General features: G+C 41.3%; 4 protein-coding genes, 1 long non-coding RNA gene and 1 pseudogene across 5 annotated transcripts in view; 1 reads left to right on the top strand and 5 right to left on the bottom strand.

Moving 5' to 3' along the window:
- Window positions 1-17,323, top strand: part of LOC145695479 (uncharacterized) — an 88,773-nt gene that overhangs the window by 62,674 nt on the left and 8,776 nt on the right. The gene's annotated exons all lie outside the window — the stretch shown is intronic.
- LOC145710987 (1-phosphatidylinositol 4,5-bisphosphate phosphodiesterase zeta-1-like) lies at window positions 229-3,467 on the bottom strand. The gene is made up of 9 exons (XM_081788702.1): window positions 3,015-3,467; window positions 2,650-2,972; window positions 2,198-2,608; window positions 1,250-1,405; window positions 1,091-1,205; window positions 861-1,048; window positions 668-819; window positions 534-627; window positions 229-493 (listed from the first exon to the last, which is right to left on the bottom strand). Exons 1-8 carry the CDS (start codon window positions 3,226-3,228, stop codon window positions 555-557), a joined length of 1,632 nt encoding a protein of 543 aa, XP_081644828.1. The 5' UTR covers window positions 3,229-3,467; the 3' UTR covers window positions 229-493; window positions 534-554.
- Window positions 3,467-11,133, bottom strand: LOC145710988 (uncharacterized). Its single transcript, XM_081788703.1, has 5 exons — window positions 10,962-11,133; window positions 8,221-8,342; window positions 4,982-5,143; window positions 4,348-4,493; window positions 3,467-4,251 (listed from the first exon to the last, which is right to left on the bottom strand). The coding sequence occupies exons 1-5, from the start codon at window positions 11,078-11,080 to the stop codon at window positions 4,177-4,179; spliced, it is 624 nt and encodes a 207-aa protein (XP_081644829.1). The 5' UTR covers window positions 11,081-11,133; the 3' UTR covers window positions 3,467-4,176.
- On the bottom strand, window positions 12,157-14,430 carry LOC145700550 (UDP-galactose translocator-like; annotated as a pseudogene).
- On the bottom strand, window positions 15,136-15,771 carry LOC145700540 (DNA replication licensing factor mcm4-B-like). The gene is given in 1 exon segment (XM_081777833.1): window positions 15,136-15,771. A coding segment is annotated over 1 exon segment (636 nt).
- Window positions 15,856-16,566, bottom strand: LOC145697614 (protein O-glucosyltransferase 2-like). Its single transcript, XM_081774835.1, has 3 exons — window positions 16,254-16,566; window positions 16,039-16,211; window positions 15,856-15,995 (listed from the first exon to the last, which is right to left on the bottom strand). The coding sequence occupies exons 1-3, from the start codon at window positions 16,506-16,508 to the stop codon at window positions 15,911-15,913; spliced, it is 513 nt and encodes a 170-aa protein (XP_081630961.1). The 5' UTR covers window positions 16,509-16,566; the 3' UTR covers window positions 15,856-15,910.

Below are 17,323 nucleotides of genomic sequence, written 5' to 3'. Positions count from 1 at the left end.
GAAAATTTATTAATTCATTTATAAATCAGCTTACGTTGATGGTACTTTTGACAGCGGAGAATTGACAAGACGCCGCGAAATCTGTCAAAACTGTCGATCAGAAAATGAAAAATTGAAAATGTCAACTCGAGTTTACATCCAGTAATGATGACAGTACACATCCGCTGGCCTGGGTAAAATCGCTGCGAGGAGATTTTTGTTTATATTTTTTTTATTAATTATTTAAGGCTCGTGAATGCAGTGAACAGTTTCGAAAAAGAAGTGAGGATCAGGAAGCACCAAGGTCATTTTTAAATTAATTTCTTTGTTTGAAGAGTGGTCGAGTTGAAGGTGAAGATGAAGGTGGTGGCGTGTTTTTTTACTCGCTTATTTCAATGTGGAAGAAAAGAGTGGCTGGGTAGAGACTGCCGCCTTCTTTGTCGAAAAGCGGGATTCGTCGGTAGCCGGGCACGATGCTGTCTATTGGAAGGTACGAATTTGCCAGTTTGTCGTCCTAAGTTTGGGTTAGAAGAGGAACTCTAGAGATGTCTCACCTTTGTTCCGACATCTTTGTCCTAGACCAGAATTTCAAGCATCGATAGCTCGGGGAACCAAGTTGTCAAGGTGAATTCTTCATTCCAGCAAGGACTTAAAAATCGTCAAAAGGGAACGATGGATTCGGTATCACCTGAAGCCGTTGTTGTCGATGAATTTGGTCGTCCTTGAGTTCTTCGGATTGTCGTCGACTGGAGGACCAACTACGCGGATTTTAACGTAAGGATAGACCACCTCTCCTTTGTTGGACTGCTTCGGCTTTGGCAACTGGCAGCCTGAGATGATCTTGAAGACGGATTTAGAGGGAATTTGACAGAATAAACGACCTTGATTTTGTATGAAAAGGGCTGGGAGCGGGGGAAAGTTGAGTTATCGTTGATGTCAAAATTATTGTTGTGGAGAGCATCTTCTCGCAAGAACTCGGGCTTGAGGACGTAGCCGGCGCCCTGGTTTTGTTTGAAGCGAGCTTTGTTGATCAGCATTTCTTCACAGGCAGTTTGGTAGTTCAGCGCCACTTGAGTAGCCGTAATTGGGAATCAAGGAAGAGAACGCTTACCGATTTGGCATCCGTAAACCCAGACAGGGATCGGATTGTAATTTGAAGAGTCTATTTTCTTTTTGTTGGGGTAAATTCGGATCAGCTGTCGGGAAGTGTGGTTCAGAAGTACTTTCTAGAAGAGCAGGGATGGAGAAAAAGAGTGAAAAAGTGGCTTACTGATTGGTTCTTTGCATAGGAAGAGCAGACTTTGTCGTCGATGGAACTGATGTGGCGGTAGTCCGAGTTTTGCTGGGCATCGTCGAGGTCTTTTAAATGACGGGATTGAGTGTAGATCACCAAGTCTGATAGATCTTTATGCAGCTTGATCTTTTTCTACAGAAAATTAGTTCAGAAAACGCCAAAACAGATAGAAACCAAAAACACACAAACACAAACGCGCGCAATATTGAAAAAAAACAAGAAAACGGTACTGTAAATTTACGACATTTACAAAATAAAAAGTCAGTCCCGCTTTTCGCGAGCGCCCCTGAAAACGAGAGCTTCGGAAGCGAAAGCTACTCGTTTTTGAAGAAGGGCGCAATTCGGGCGATGAAAACAAGGAAGAGATTTCCTCGTCTGTCGAAGTCGACTGAAAAGAGACTGATTCTAGAGCCGAAGAATAAGGGGTTAAAAATGTTGCTTACAGGGGCGGTAATGGATTTACTAGTGGCGAGAAGCAACAAACTCGTCTTTCTAACCTGGTCCTTGAACTAAATCAAACTTTACTTTTCTTGCGGTTAATAAGTGATTCTTCCCGAAACCATTCCTCAGGGAAAAAACAAACAGTGACGTTCGAAAAAAGCAAAATTCAAAAAACTCTCTTTGTGTAATTATCGATATGTGCTTCCTTTGTTAGTTCAGAAAAAAGTGAGACAAATTCAAAGTGCAAGAATGGCAAATATTTTTAACCTTGGAGCTTTTTAAGCTCACTCTTCGGGAAGAAGAGTGTTTTCGCCGATTTTTACGGTTTTTACGAAAGCCAAAGCTTTGTAAAATCCCAACGCGGATGGCTTTTCTTCTGAAGTACCACTGTACTTTAGTTAGTGTTGTTGAATCATTCGGGGAATGACTTTTGTTGATTCGAAATTATAAAAAAAAACAGGTCGGGCCTAAAGTTAAACTTACGGTCTTTTTCTGTTTCTTTTGGTTTCCAGCTTCTTCTGCTGCTGGAACACTTCCATTTCCAACTGGGCTGTCTCGATCCTTCCCTTGTGCGTATTCTTCTCCCTCGTCTTCTTCTGAAACTTCATCGTCGACGACGAAATCGTCATTCTCCGCCTTGTTCCTCGTCGAATCTCCCGCTGCTTCCTTCAATTTCTTTCCCTTGATCCAGATTTTTCCCTTCATCGCCTCGGGAGATGGAAGACAATCTTCATCAGGATCGACTGGAGCTCGAAGCAGAAGGTCTCCAAGGATTTCGACCATGTATTTGGCCATCTTTTGCCGCTGGGGAATGTGGCAGTGGTTTTCGAGCGAAAGGCAGACTGGATACTCCGATTTTTTGAAGGCGTATTGGCGGACAGTTGTGATCACATCCTGGTTAAATACTTTTAGATAAGATCACAGAGAGATATTACCTTGAAGCTTATTTTCGAGGTCCTGGTCCAACCGTGGTAAATAATCGGCTGTCCATTAGCTCCGTCCCAGCAGTCAAGTTCGACGCAGCGGCAACCTTTTAACAGGGCACTTTTGTACGCTTCTGTGCTGCTCGGCCCTGTCAGCTGGTCGTCCAATAGATACGTATTGTGACTGGAAGCGATCCAGTAGTCCGTCATCGGTCGGCTCATGTCCTGCATCTTTTCGTAAGACGAATCGTCGATCACTTTTGCCGAACGAATGTACATGGCGAATCCGTAGAGAACGATTTCAAAGTTTGGGTCTTCAAGATAACTCTCCGTCGCTAGAATTGATACTGGAGCTTCAGTAGAAAAGAAAAACTTACCTGTCGGTTCAAAAACGCGGACCATTTCCTTGAGTTTCTCATCCGTCAAATTTTTGTAAAACTGGTATTTCTCCAAAAACTCCCGGAACTCGCAGAGTTGGAGCGTTTGGTCTTCGCCGGCGATTTGGTAGTAGAGATTTGGTTGATGTTTACCGACATCCCAGGAGCGGAAGAGGAAATGTCGGTTCAAGTTGGATCGTTCGATTGTGTCCATGTCTCTAACGATTAAATTTCCATTTTGTACTCTTCAAGACCCTTGGCGTGAGTCTGAGCCTGTTGCTTTTCGCCTTTGATGCTCTCGACGGCCTCTGTGAGCATTTTCAGATGCTGCTCTGTCTGCTTTGCTGAGGTGATCTTCTCTGCGAGGACGATCTCGAGGACGTTGCATCGCTCCTTCAAGTCGAACTTTTTGACTCCTTTGACGATGATTTTTCCTTCAGAAGTCAGTTTGACTCGACTATAGATACAATTTACGCGACGTAATCACCAATAAGCATTACCTTGAAAGGCCAGCATCTTCATCTTCCTCGGGGACTTTCTCAACAGGAGATTTTGTCGCCTTGACTGGTCCTCTTGCAGTTCCAGCGCGCGCTCCGACTCTAGAAGATGTAGCCGCGGTGAGGGTTTTTGTCGTCAGCGTAAAGTGCGGGAATGGGAAGGTGAAGAGTCTTCTCTAAAAATTGAAAATTGCGTCTTTCTCTTTCACTCTGTTCCAGTTTTTGGGATAATCAATTTGATTTTCGCGCGCGCCAAACAGAGCAAAAAGAGCGCACCAAATTTTCTTCTTATGAAGAAGATATGAAAATTTGACAAAAATGGAGGTGAAAAGATAAGTTTGCTTGGAAAAAAAACATGAAAATCCAATTAAAAAAGCCGTTCAAAAGTAAAAACGAAGATTAGCTATGCATTATATAGCCTTCTCGCGGGGCTTCAAGAGCGAACAAGGGATAACACGGAGAAAGGCAGGCGAGCAAAGGTGCGCCGTTGAAGCCAAGGAGGGCGAACAAGGGGGCGTAGAAAGCAAAAGAAGGAAAGCGACCAACGGATCTTGGTAACAAAAAGCGAGTGACCAAGGGAGGTCTTGTTGGAGTTTAACTCAGCGAGCAAGGGAAAATGTTCACAAAATGTGGGCAAGCAAGGGGTTGGGGTACGTTAGGTGCAGTTATATAAGGTCACTAATGGTGACGCCATCTACCACAGTCCACCCAATTTCTCTTGGAGCTGGCTCGTTTTCTCGCTAAAAACGGCGATTAACTTAGTTGGCAGAGAAAAGATTGAAAAATTTTGAATTGCCTGGTAAAAATACTACAATTTCTTCAAGATAAAAATTTACCTGATCATCAGTCGAAGCATTCCGCTTCTTAGCAGTCGAGGATTGAGCTTCATCTTGGAAACGAACTCGTCGGGCACTTTTTTCAGGATCATGTCGAGGTCTTCCTGCAGCTTGGAGCTCACGTTTGCGAAGTATAGAAGGCGGAACTGAATAATAATTATTGGTTTTCATTCAAAGTTATCATATTAAGGGGGAGGTGGTCGAAAAATTTTTTATCGACTAACTAAGAATGAGGAAAGAAAGAGAATAAAAAACTATACAAGGTTCTAAATTTTCAGAAATTTTCATCAACTTTGAAAATCTACAACCCTTATTCGAAAAGGCGCGCGAGCCAGCTCGGCCTGGTCCCTTAAGCCTATTTCCGAACCCTACCCCTAACACAGGGTAGCCGTAAGGTAACCTTAGGGTAGCCAATCGATAAATAGCCCTTCAGTTTCTTCCGTTTTTCGAAACTCAAAATCACTTCGGTAAGAGACCTAATTCTTTGACCCCTGTTCCATAGATGGTGCACCCTGGCCGGCTAAGGTTCATTAAAGAAGGGGCGACAGATTCATTCATGATTTACGGCCGAATTTCGATCGTAAGCCCCTTTGATATCTCTATTTTTAACCTTAATACTAGACTTTTACTGTACCTGTTGTTGTTGTGAGTTGGCCAATTGCTGAAGAAGGAGCTGTTGCTAGAGGAGTTGGATTTGCTGGACGCTGAGTTGCGGCAGCTGGAGACTTTGGGGAATAGCTCGTGCGAGATTGGCGGCTTGCTGCAAGTTGTGCGCGTTCATGATTTGGCTCTGCTGCTGGAAGGGTTAAATGGTTAACAACATAAATATGAGTAAATATGCATTTTTGTTAATGTGTCGATTTTCATGTCAATAAAAAAATTTTTCAATATGGAAAAATTACCGAGTTAAAAATTTCGTTCAATAGCTAAACTCAACCATTTTCGAAAAAAATTTTAAACCGAAGTCGAATTCCTTGATCAAAAATAGTTCCATAAGTTCATATTTTTCTTAGATGAATTTAAAAAACTTTTCGCAGCCAAAATCCTGACTTTGCCTGTTTATAGATTCAGCTGAAAGCCCGTAAAATTATGAGGCGACTCCAAAACCGTCACACGATGACGTCATCAATAACGCTAGAAGTTGGCAAAAATGACCATTTCGGGAAAATTTTGAGTCAATTTTTTGGGGTGTAGGGCGGCCACGTTCTGCACTCAAAAAATATATGCGCTTCGCGCCTGTCTTAAAGGAAATCTCAGAATTTTTTAAGTCAGGAGTTATTCTTTAAGGACCCCCCCCCCCGTCATGTTTGACGATTTTCGGAAATCGATTCTTTGAGTTCTGAGGATCATTTTTCTCTATTGTCGTAAAATTCTATTTCGACTCCTTGACCCTCAAAATCGACTTTGAAAAGCTTGATTTTCGGGCTTTTTTAGCTAAATTTGCCCATTTTTCGGTCGATCACCAATCTTCAAACCCTTTTTTCTTAGTGAAACCCTTAACATATCACCATACACTTGATGCGGTGCTCTCGACAAGGGTCTCAGCTAAATTTTCAACATAAAAAAATTTTGATCAGTTAAGGTCATCATAATGATATCCATGTTTGAAAAATATTTTCACTTTAACTTATCGTTGCGACACCCTTAAGAGGCCTATGAGCTTGTTTTCCTTCTGATGCCCTAAAGCAACTATCGAGCTACAGAATAATCAAAAAATATTTCAAAAATCAATCCGATATCCGTGTTTGAAAAAGTCATTATCACATGACGGAGGCGTCCTTAACTTCTCAATACACGGGCGGGCGACTAAGCGCTCAAAACACGAGGTCGGGAAAACTGACCACCAAGCATTATTCAGCCCCGCGCGGCGCGCCAAATTCGGAGTGTGAAAAACAGCGCCGACTATTTTGATCTCTCATTCATATTTCCGTCGAGATAATAAGTTTAAAACTATACTGTTAGAAAGCCCGAACACTCAGCTATTTACTCATGTTATTATCAAGGAGAAAAAACCTTTCAATTTTTCAATAATGAGCTTGAAAGAGGTCGTGTGCAAAGCGCCATCCCTCTTGACAATCTTCACGAAACTTCGCAGAGTGGTTCGGTTTGTTCATATAAGTGCACATTGCAAAAATTAGCTCAAACGGATTACAACCTTTGGAGTAATTGAGGGCCAAAGTCGCCGTGGTCGGTAAAACGTGTATTAAGAAGTTAAGCTTAGCTGAAAGCGTTAAAACTGATATGAATCAAGTAACATCGTAAAAAAAAATTCTCATGCAGAACGCCATTCTGCATTTGCAGAACGCCGTTCTGTTTTTGCAGAACGCCGTTCTGGCAGAACGTGGCCGCCCGTCACCCGTTTTTTGGGCTTTATTGACGGAATTTTCTCATGTTCTATAGCTCAAATTGATCCATATGAAAAATTCTACTAAGGTTTTTGATTAGTTTTCATTTCCTCGAAATTTTTTTTTTCGGAAAATTCTAGAGCCAAATTCTTCGATTTTTTTCCTTATCCGTAAAAACCTTTGTATAGTTTTTAATAAGCTTTCATTTGCGCTATCAAACACCGAAAAATTCAAGCAGGAACACTGTTAAAATAGGACTCAAAGTTTGGTTTTTTTGGAATTTCTGACGTCATTTGTGACGTTATTCTTTGGAAAATTTCGAAAACGACTTGGTCGAATCTACCCAAAATTTGACGGGCTTTCTGTAGGGCTGAAAATCTGACAATGTCAGAATTTTGCGAAAAACCTGAAAATGGCAACATGGGCAACAAGGGCATCTGAAAAAAACAGCTTCAAGTCTCCAAAACCTGAAAATGGCAAGTTGGCTGAAAATGGCTGAAAACATGTTTGTTGCACTTGTTGCCTTTGTTGCCATTTTCAGGTTTTACCGAATTTCGCCTGCAAAAAGTTTTTTAAAATCATCTTGCGTCAACTAAAAGTTGAGTTACCTATAACTTAGGCTATAAGTTATAAGTAGGGCCGACGAGCAAAAATTCAACCCCAAGAACCCTTTGTGTTAAAGCCTTGAAATTTTGGGACAATATGTATTTGGGCTCAACTAAAAAAATTGTTATTGAAAATTTTTTGGTCTGACCACGTGATGACGGGTTACAGACCCTCGAAAAGCTAGAAAAGCTTGCCGAGCTTGATCCCCTTCTGGCATCATCTTTTCGTTAGGCCAAAAAGAAAGGTCTTGGTTTGTTCTAGTGGGTTAGTCAAAAAAATTCTTGGTGCCGTCTTTACAGGACACGCTAGAAGCTATATAAGGACTCAAAACTCGCTAAAATTGAGGTAAAAATCAAGGTCTCACGGGTTACTCAGGCCAATATACATTGCAAAAAGGGCCATTTTGGACGCTTCACTTCCCGCTAGCGAGTCATGTGATCTCACCACCAAAAATGTTTTGGATTCTTTAGGAAGAACTTTTTGTGCTCTTTCATGTGAGCTACATTATGATCACCTACGGTCAGGGGATCGACGTTGGCAAGCTTTTGTAGCTTTTCGAGGGTCCGTATCAGGTGATCACGTGGTCATACCAAAAAAATTTTAATTTAAAATTTTTAAGATGGGCCAAAATACATATAGTCCCTTATATAACTTAAAAGTTATAACTAAATTTTACATAACTGATGAGCCATTTAAGGGCCTTGTTATAATTAATTGGTCGCTTTGCGTTTCGGCGTTAACAGAACCGACATGATAAGATCTTTTCAAGTTTCCTTTAGCAAAGTTTTCTTCCTTGATTTCAGAGTATATTCTTTTGAAAACAAATCAATCTATTTTTAAAATTTGAAAAATTCCATTCTCGGAAAAATGTAAAACTTAATGCTTTCAAAAACAAAAACTTCATTCAAAATATAATATTTACCTTGGGAATGTGAATCATCTTCTGATTCTTCATAGCCCAGAGTCGCAGCATCCGAAGCAAATCCAGCGTCCATTGACTCTTCTTCTTGAGGAGCAGGAGTGTTGTCTTCTTCAGCGGCTGGGCTAAAATTTCTGAGTTAAATTAATGGATCACACCCCGTTTTGGCCATCTTTGACTGGAAATTCAGCCGATTTGCGTTCATGAAACCAGACGTACAAAAGCACTTCTAAAAGCTCAAGTACTATCCGCTATTCTCTTGCTCAGAGCAATCATTTGCTCAGGGCAAATCAACTGAGTGGTCGTCATTTGCCCAAGTCGTTATCTGCCCAGGTCGTCATCTGCCCAACTTGAGCAAATGACGATCTTGGGTGAAAGACGATCTGTAATTGAATTTTTATTTGAAAAAAGCTTTTCTGTGTTTCACAGGAACGGACTTATCACTGTCCAAGTCCGGAAGTCCGGTCGATATATTTAATAGCAAAGACTTACTCGACTTGCCTCGATTTTCTTAAAAAATATCCTGATATTCAGAGTATTATACTCTCCCATACTTGGAACTAGCTTCCGGAGGAGATTCATAACTTTTCTCTACTTTTCAAAAGTTATTACTCAAGTTCAAATGTGAACCGAGACCAGTGTTTGAAAAAATGATGAGCGCGAGCCGCGAGCGAGCGTAAGCGAGCTAGGGTGTAGGGCGGCCACGTTCTGCAGCAGTACGGCGTTCTGCACTCAAAAAATATATTCGCTTCGCGCCTGTCTTGAAGGAAATCTCAGAATTTCTTAAGTCAGGAGTTACTCTTTAAGCTTCGCTGGATGCTGATAAGAATCAAGTTACATCGTAAAAAAAATCCCTATGCAGAACGCCATTCTGCATTTGCAGAACGCCGTTCTGTATTTGCAGAACGCCGTTCTGGCCGCCCGTCACCCGCGAGCGAGCAAGCGCTCATTCTCACTCACTCACGTAAAATTTCAAGGCCACTGCTCGCGCTCACTCGCTCAACTTAAAATTGCGAGATCTCTGCTCGCGCTCACTCGCGCTCGCTCAAGACCTATTTTTGTAAAAATAACGTCCGATTTGCGAAATCTCAAATTGCGAAAGTCAAAATTTTTTATATTTTTTGTTCTTTTTGGTTTTTTTGAACAACGAGGAGAAAACTTTATGTTGAAAATTTTTTTGCTGCTATAGAAAATTTAGGTAATAGGGCCTTACATTTATCCTGTAAAAAAATTAAGGGTATACCTCAACTAAAAACCCCCAAAAAACCTGCACTTAGCAACCTTACCTTTAAGGGCCTGTATATCCTTAAACAGTTCATCGAGAGGTCATCATAAGGGGAACGGTTGCAGTCGAGGGTTAAATCTGAAGGTTGCAATTCAAATTAAGGGCCTACCTAAGATAGTCTCTGAGAAAACCTTTCACTAAAGAGCCCCATTTTCACGATTCTTGATGGGGGGGTCCTTAAGGGCACTACCGTCGATTCCCCAAGTTGAGCCTTGAATAACTCAGGACTTAGTTATCTAGGCGGTCCCTTTATCGGCGTATTGAATAGATCAATCCTAGATCTTAACCTTAACAGAGAGGTTTCTCAATTGATTAACAAAAAACAGCTAAGTTTCGGCTTGAAGTCAATATCTTTGCCAAAATGGCCTAAATAAAGGCTTGAATAACTCAAAAATAAGCCTTATAACGAAATCTCATTTTATTTTTACTCATTATTTGAACATTGATATTTAAAGTGATAGAAGGATTTTTTTATTGAGAGAAGAAAAAAAGAAAAATTGTCCTGTGATGTCTTTTGAACGGCTATTTACCGTGGATTCTTGACAAGACCACCACAATTTTCTAATATTGTTTTTCAATAGTTGTATCCGATTTTCGAAAATTCTTGAGCATAAACACATAAATAAGAGACGAAATGAAAAATTCAGTATCGTGGACTCTACGGAAGCTTTCCGAATTATGACATCGTTTACATTGATAACGAAGAGCCTTCGTAATGGATGGTCTTATTATGAGAGTCGCTAAATTCTCAATCAAGGTCGTAATAAACTATTCCCGGAAGAGTTAATCAAGAAGAAAAAAGGCTCCGGTTTACTGAGACTGGATCGTAATTCGGATGTCAGAAGATTGTGCATGTGTTTGTAAATCAAGCATGAGTACTCCTCTTCGCTGGGAGGAGGTTTTGGGAAGAGTTTCATCAGTTTTCCCCTTTTCCTCACTACTCACAATGATTGTTTTACCTCAGTTTCAATCAGAAATAACTCCAAAAATAGAACGAACCGAAAATGAATCACAAGAAACAGTTATATGGGAAACCATCAATTCAACCAAGTTGGGGATTAGCGCTTGTGAGGACTCGGCGCTTCTATTGTTTCCTCAATCTATAGGCCTCGGACATAAAACTAGCGATTTTACTTTACCACTTCAAAGCTATCCTATCGTGCTGGTATTGATTTCATAATTCAAGATGAGAAATTTCCCGATTTTAGTAATTATAAACGGAAATCAAAGTCTCCTTTGCGCTCATAAATTTCTGAAACCTTGAATTAGTCGGTTACACGACGTTTTCAGCATACCGACGTTTTCAGCAAACCGACGAATTCAGCAGCGCTGAATGAAAACGTCGTGTGACCGAATTAATCTCTTTAAATTGAATTATGATTATATTTTCAATTCGATCGCCGTCTGCCCAAGATCGCCGTTTGCCTAAGATCTCCGTCTGCCCAAGTTGGTTTCTTACCTGTTACAGAGAGGGTGTTCCCTATTGAAATGGTCGAAAATATCTGATTTTCGACCTGGTTCGATCGCTCCTCGTGGTATCGGCTCGTCAGGGCGGCCCGGCTTCCACTGACAAATCATGCAGCGTCTCCAGGGATTATGAGTGTTGTACACTCGTCTTAGCCAGGAAGCTAATTCCTCCTGGGACCAGGGATGTACATTCGCAGTGGGGAAATCGCAGAAACCTTCGCAGTGCGACCTGCGAACTGCGGAATTTCGCACTTCGCAGCGCAGTCAAGCCCCTTAAACTTAAAAATCATGGAACGGGGCTGGACGGCCCGAAGGCTTGCTCAGCATAAAAGAATGGTCAGCTCAGCTCAGCTCAAAAATTTTCAAATATGCTCAGCTCAATTTTTTTAATCCAGCTGAGTTGAGAAAGCTGTTTTTATAAGGGGCCAGCTCAGCTCAATTTCGACCTCAGATCAGCTTGCTCAGCTCAGAAAAAATTTTCAAAAATGCAACTCTGCCCGTCAGAATAATGACCACTCTTTTCACTCGGATCGCATTTTGCAGAAAATTTCGCATTTTTTCACAAAAAAATCGCAGAATTAAGCGCAGTTTCCGCTTATTTTCCGCAGTTTCGCAGAAAATCGCAGAATTTAACGCATTTTTCAATTTTTTCCGAAGATCGCAGGAAATCGCAGTCTGCGCCGCACTGCGAAGAGAAAATTTTAAATCTCGCAGTTCGCACCGCAGAAAATCGTCAAAAAATCGCAGTTTGCAACGCACCGCAGTTGAAAATTTTAGAAAATGTACATCCCTGCCTGGGACGAGAAGGTCATTTTGACTCTAAATATACAAGAAAAACGATATATTTTCGAAAATTGATATATTTAAGAAGGGGGTCGACGAGAATCGGGATTTCCGATTCCATTTTCGCGAAGATGCACCAAAAATGGTCAATTTTTTACAATTTTGTTCATTTCGACCCCTAAATCTAATTAAATTAGACTAATTTTTATCAAATGATTTTATGCTCAACAGATTCGGGAGAATCAGTAGATTCCAAAAATATAAGATTCATATCCTGACTATGTGTATAAGCGAAATAACGATCATCCGTGGAAAAGTTCTCGTCGACCCCCCATAAATAAAACGGAAAACATATTTTGTGCGGCGATTTTACAGATAAATAAATTGACTAGTACAGTCATAGTTTAGAAGGCGACGCGGCGGCGAACGAGTTTGGCAAGAGATCTTTTGGGTTGGGGCAGGTATAAATACACGGCGCAGATTACCAGCGCCGCGCCTGAAACAAACGAACTCTGTCGATTCAGTTCAGCACATTTTCAAAAGATGGATTCATTAAGACGAGAAGCCGTGTCGTTGCGGCTTTGGAAAACAAATTATGAAACTGTATTGAACCGTGCCTGTATTTGGAAGCCGAAGAAGATGACGGAAAGGATGGTGGAGACGATGATGGCGATGCTGGATGTAGGGTCCGGCACGATCGGAGGACCCAAGTTTTCGAAAGGCCAAAAAGTATAAGCGCCCTAAAAATCGAAATGCTTCTAGGGTTTTTGAATTGAAATTTTTAAAAGCCTAAAAAGGGTTGAAAAGAGGAGTTTTAGGTAGAATTAAAGGCCGGAAATGAGTTCCGAGACCTCATTTTAGCCACAGTTGAAGTTTTCTGAAAAATAATTTTTCTGTCCTAATCGTGTCGGACCCTAGCTGGATGCGAAGCCCTTGAAAATGTTGTCCGCGTACTTGATGACGACAGCGATCAACAGGCCCCCAAAAGCCTGGTTGAAGACCACTGCCAGGGCGATGCCGTTGAAGCCAAAGAAGATTCCCTGAAACAGTTTTAGCACGAGAAAGAAAAACCGAGAAAGATGAATTCGGCTTTTTAAAATCTCAACTTTTCTCAAAAGAAGAGTCGCTTACTTTTTGGCAATTTGTTCTCCGTTTTTGGCGATCATTCCAATTCCGGCGCGAACGGCGGCAAAGAGGCCGAGCTGTATGTTCCTCAGCCAAATGGAGACTTGTCCTGTCTTGAGGATTTTCTCAAAAGACGCCGGCGAAGCCAGAAAAGAGGCAGGAAATGAGGACTGCGGAGAAGCTGTTTCTTCAGCAGGGCGACGGAGAAAAAGCAGTCGTCAGGATTTTCAGCTGGTAGGAAACTGAAAACATCGATTTGACTTTTTCCTTATTGATTTAAAAACGGGTGACACTATTTATAAGGATCAAGGAAACGCTCGCGGAGCCAGTTGGGCTCGGCAACCTTAGTGGAAAATCTGAGTCAGGGTTCTAAAACAGTAAAATAAAAAGCCGCGTAGCGGCTTTATTTAAAAACGAAGCCGCAAAGCGTCTTCGCTAGTGAAAGTAAATCATTTACTTAATAAGTTGGTAACTTTGGCGAAGCCGCTTTGCGGCTTTTTATTAAATAAAGCCGCTAAGCGGCTTTTCATTTACTGTTTTAGAACTCTGACTCAGGTTTTCTACTCAGGTTGTCGAGCCCAGCCAGTCAGTCAGCAATGAACTTGCTCAAACAAAAGCCCAGAAATCAAGTAGTTTAAAAATGAGTACCTTGAAAAGTAACTGCTGGAAGATTGGAAACCGCCAGATAAAGCAAGTTGTTCTGGACGGTGTAGATGAAGCTGGGAACGGCGACTTTGAGCGTGTCCCAGGGCCGGTTGATGATCTCGCTGCTGATCTCGCCGTAGAAAGAGAGCACATTGCACTGGAACGGTTTGAAGGCTGGAAAGGTACCTTGTGGCTGCCGACGAGGAAATCAAAGAAGAAGCGACGATTTTCAAGATTTCGCAAAAGAACACTGCTGCGGTATTGAAGAACTTGTCTCCCTAAAAACTTTGCTTAGGAGTTGTTTTTAAATAAAGAATCACCTCGTCTGTTCGTGCTTTGCGCATTGCGAGCACCAGGGAGGCATTTTGAGCGACTAGAAGGACGAGGGCGAGCGTCTTGACCCATTCCACCCCGCTCGAGTCTGAAAACAAAATTCTCGTTTTTTGAAAAAAAAGCTTGCGGCGATTATCAGGTTTTAAAAGCGTAAAAAATAAAAAATCTTTTTTACAGTACAAATTTTGAGGGATGAGAGTACAAAATAAGCTAGCGCGCGAGAAAAAAATATAACTGACTTCTTTATTTTCTCTAATTTTCGCATTGTTCTCTTTTTTATTTTTTTGATTTCTTTTTGAATCTTGTAATCCCTCATTTGATTCGCCAATGAATGAGGCGACGAATCACCAAAATCAGCGATTCTTTTCGCGAAAAACTGATTTCTATAGATAAGCGAAAAGGAGTAAATGAAAGCGTTATGTTCAGGCTTATTTTTTGATACAAAAAATGATTCATAGAAGCAAAGTTACGCGAAGAATTATTATTATTTAATATTTGATGTTGATTATAGTTCCCACGGAAGATTTTTTAGAATTCATAGTTACTAAATTACTTGAGTTCTCTGTCCTCATCATTTTGTAATTCATTTTCCTCTGGAATTCCCGACTCTGGCTTGTCCTTTTTATTATCTGCAAGTTGCAGTGCAACTTTATCATTTGCCTTCTTATCAGCTGCAGTTCCCTTTGGAGCAATTTTTAATCCACTTAGTAAGTTTTCCGGTCTTTTTCAGTCTCTTACTTATTTAATTTTTATTCAATAAAAATTTTCATGCCTCAGCGCATCAAAAGCAAAGAATTTGTCATTTTTTCGTTGTTTAGCAGATGTTGCAGAATGGGAAACAGTGAGAAACAAGAGTGTCTTTGTGCGATAAGTGGTAGTGTAAAATAAATGTTTCTAAAATGGATTTGTCAGGTTGGATTAAGGCGAGTGAGTTGAATTCGTTGAACTAGTAAACTGTGATTGACGCAAATAGTGTCTCCGTGTCGGGCGAGGACATCGTCGGATACTAGAGCCTTTTCATGGTTAAAAAGATATTTCAGAAATTTTCAGCTACAGTTAAGTCCTGAACAGCAAGATCAAACTGTAGGGTCGTAATTGCTTTATCAGTAAATCGTCTCCAAATGCTAAGAAGCTCGATTGCTTTGATAGTCTGTCCTTGAACCTCTCTTTCGATCACAACACTGAGCGTTCTTGTGCTCTTCTTGCTGGGCACGCGCGTGGGCGGAAATTCCAGTGGTCTGAAATGCAATTTTTAGGTTTTGAAATCAAGGAAGACTTTCTTACCAAATGGAGATATCGATTGCGCCAGTTTTTGGATCCATGATGGACTGCTTCAGTGCCTCTCGGTAGAGCCGAACAGCTTCTTATACGTCCATTTTGTCGACGACATCAGAAAGTCAAACCTTCGCATGGGCCTCGGAAAGTCGAATGAGTGATTCTAGTTGACGCGGGTAAGCGCAAATTGCTTTTCTATTCGCTCCGACTTGTCGCATTTTGATGTAAGAATTGACAAGCTCTGTTTTTGCCTCTACATTCAGCACTGGTTTGACCATGGCTCGGGCGTAACCGAGGTAGTCTCTCAGCAACTTTTGGTCGAGATGTTGTTGATCATCGTTCATCACATCTTTTCTGTCGGTATGATACAGTGAGAACAAATGTGCGGCGAGTTTTCGATCGTAAGCTTCGTCCTTTGGATCGAGCACCAAAAAGATTAGATCGAAACGCGACATGAGCGTGTGCGGCAATTGGATGTCTTCCACGATTGTTTTGTTTGCGTTCCAAGCTGATTCGACGGGATTGGCAGCGGCGAGGACAGATGTACGAGCGTTGAGGCGACAAATGATGCCTGCTTTGGCGACGGATAAAGTGCAGAATTCCATTACTTCGTGGAGGACGGAGCGAGTAGACTCAGTCATCTTGTCAAACTCGTCAATGCAGCAGATACCGTTGTCGGAAAGAACAAGGGCTCCAGGGCCTGGAGTCCAGGCTATTAAAGGGATATTCGTCTCGGGATCGTTTTTGGCAGTCGCAGGGTTTCTCACTGAAGTACTTTTGTCACTGATTGTTGAGATCTGGGTCAGATTCTTGCGTCAGATGTTCATGGTTTTCTGTCACTTTTACAGGCCTCGACTGCTTCTTACTGAAATAGAAAGCTTCAAAATATGCTTCAGAGAAAGATAAACCTGTAAAGCTCTATTGTCTTTGCGTAGTAGCGGTACATAAATTCTGGATTCATCCATTGAGCAGCAAGAGCATTGGCATTAAAAGCAATTTGGCGAGGTTTATCGTAATTGTTTCTCGCCCACTCGATTTTCTCTCGAAGGTCGGATAGATCTTTTTCAATTGGAATGAAGTGCTAGAAATAATCAAACGAGAGAAATTTGCTTCAAGCGCTTACCACCCATGGCTTCATATATCTATACCACCACTCGTAATTCATCGACTTTTGCTTAAGAATCACCGAGTCCATTTGCATCAACAATGCTGTTCGATAAGGCGCAACAGTGCCATCCACAAGGGCTTGATACTTAAACTTCCCCATGTCAGGATAGGACACGTGTTTCACTTGCTCGCCATATTTCTTCGGGTCTTGACCTTTTTTATTGTGCAGATTCCTCGTCAGTCTGGCGTCGACGTCCTCAGGATGTTTCATCGAAAGTTCACAAAGTGTTAGGCGGGAAGGATTCGAATCTCGTTCGAACGCGGAAGTAGCCCCGTTCTATCTCATCCTCCTAAGGAACAACTTCCCCTACGAAAGAAGAAAAGATTAGAATGTTTCATGGATGATTTGATCTCCGAAATTTTAGACGCGATTCAGAAATCTGATTTTCACCTGATATCTGTTCAACGTATTGAATGTCTCTCCTCTCTCGAAACAAGGCATTCCTCGTGTTCTTGGTCTGATCCCATGTCAGAAGCGCAATGTCTGTCGTGTTATCGGATCCGCACCAGGTCAAAATCGGCTCAAAAGTTCTTGATCTTTGATGACAACATGAGCAGTCGCTTCACCGTGTCCTCCCGCTGCCCATTTCCTTTCCTTCTTTTCTTCCTTTTTCCATCTTTGTAAAGTTTTTGCTTGTTTTTGCTTTGTTCTTTGAGGAATATCTCTGATCGGCCGCCGATCGCAATCAAAACAAGGCGGAGAAAGTGGAGCTCTAAAAGTGTTATAATCACCGATTTTGAAAGAGAGAGAGAGAGAGAGCGAGTAAACAAAATAAAACGAACGGTGATCATTTTTTTAGTAAATTACATGTATGGCCCATACAGTATGGGTAAAATTAGGGTTAGGTTGAAATTCACACTCACTTACCTTTGAAAGAGAAACAGTCTTGAGGAAATTGATGATTGTTTTATTACTATTCTTTAATCTTTAATTAGACTCTTATTGTTTTTTGCTTGGAGCTGTCGGGAAAGACAAAGATCTGATGTAAATTACTAAAGCAGTAGAATACTAAGTCCCATTTTGGA

The sequence above is a fragment of the Oikopleura dioica genome, chromosome 1 (assembly GCF_907165135.1).
Source record: "Oikopleura dioica chromosome 1, OKI2018_I68_1.0, whole genome shotgun sequence".
Classification (NCBI taxonomy): Eukaryota; Metazoa; Chordata; class Appendicularia; order Copelata; family Oikopleuridae; genus Oikopleura; species Oikopleura dioica.
The sequence above is the reverse complement of the archived record's forward strand: the minus strand, read 5'-3'. Positions and strand labels throughout refer to the sequence as shown.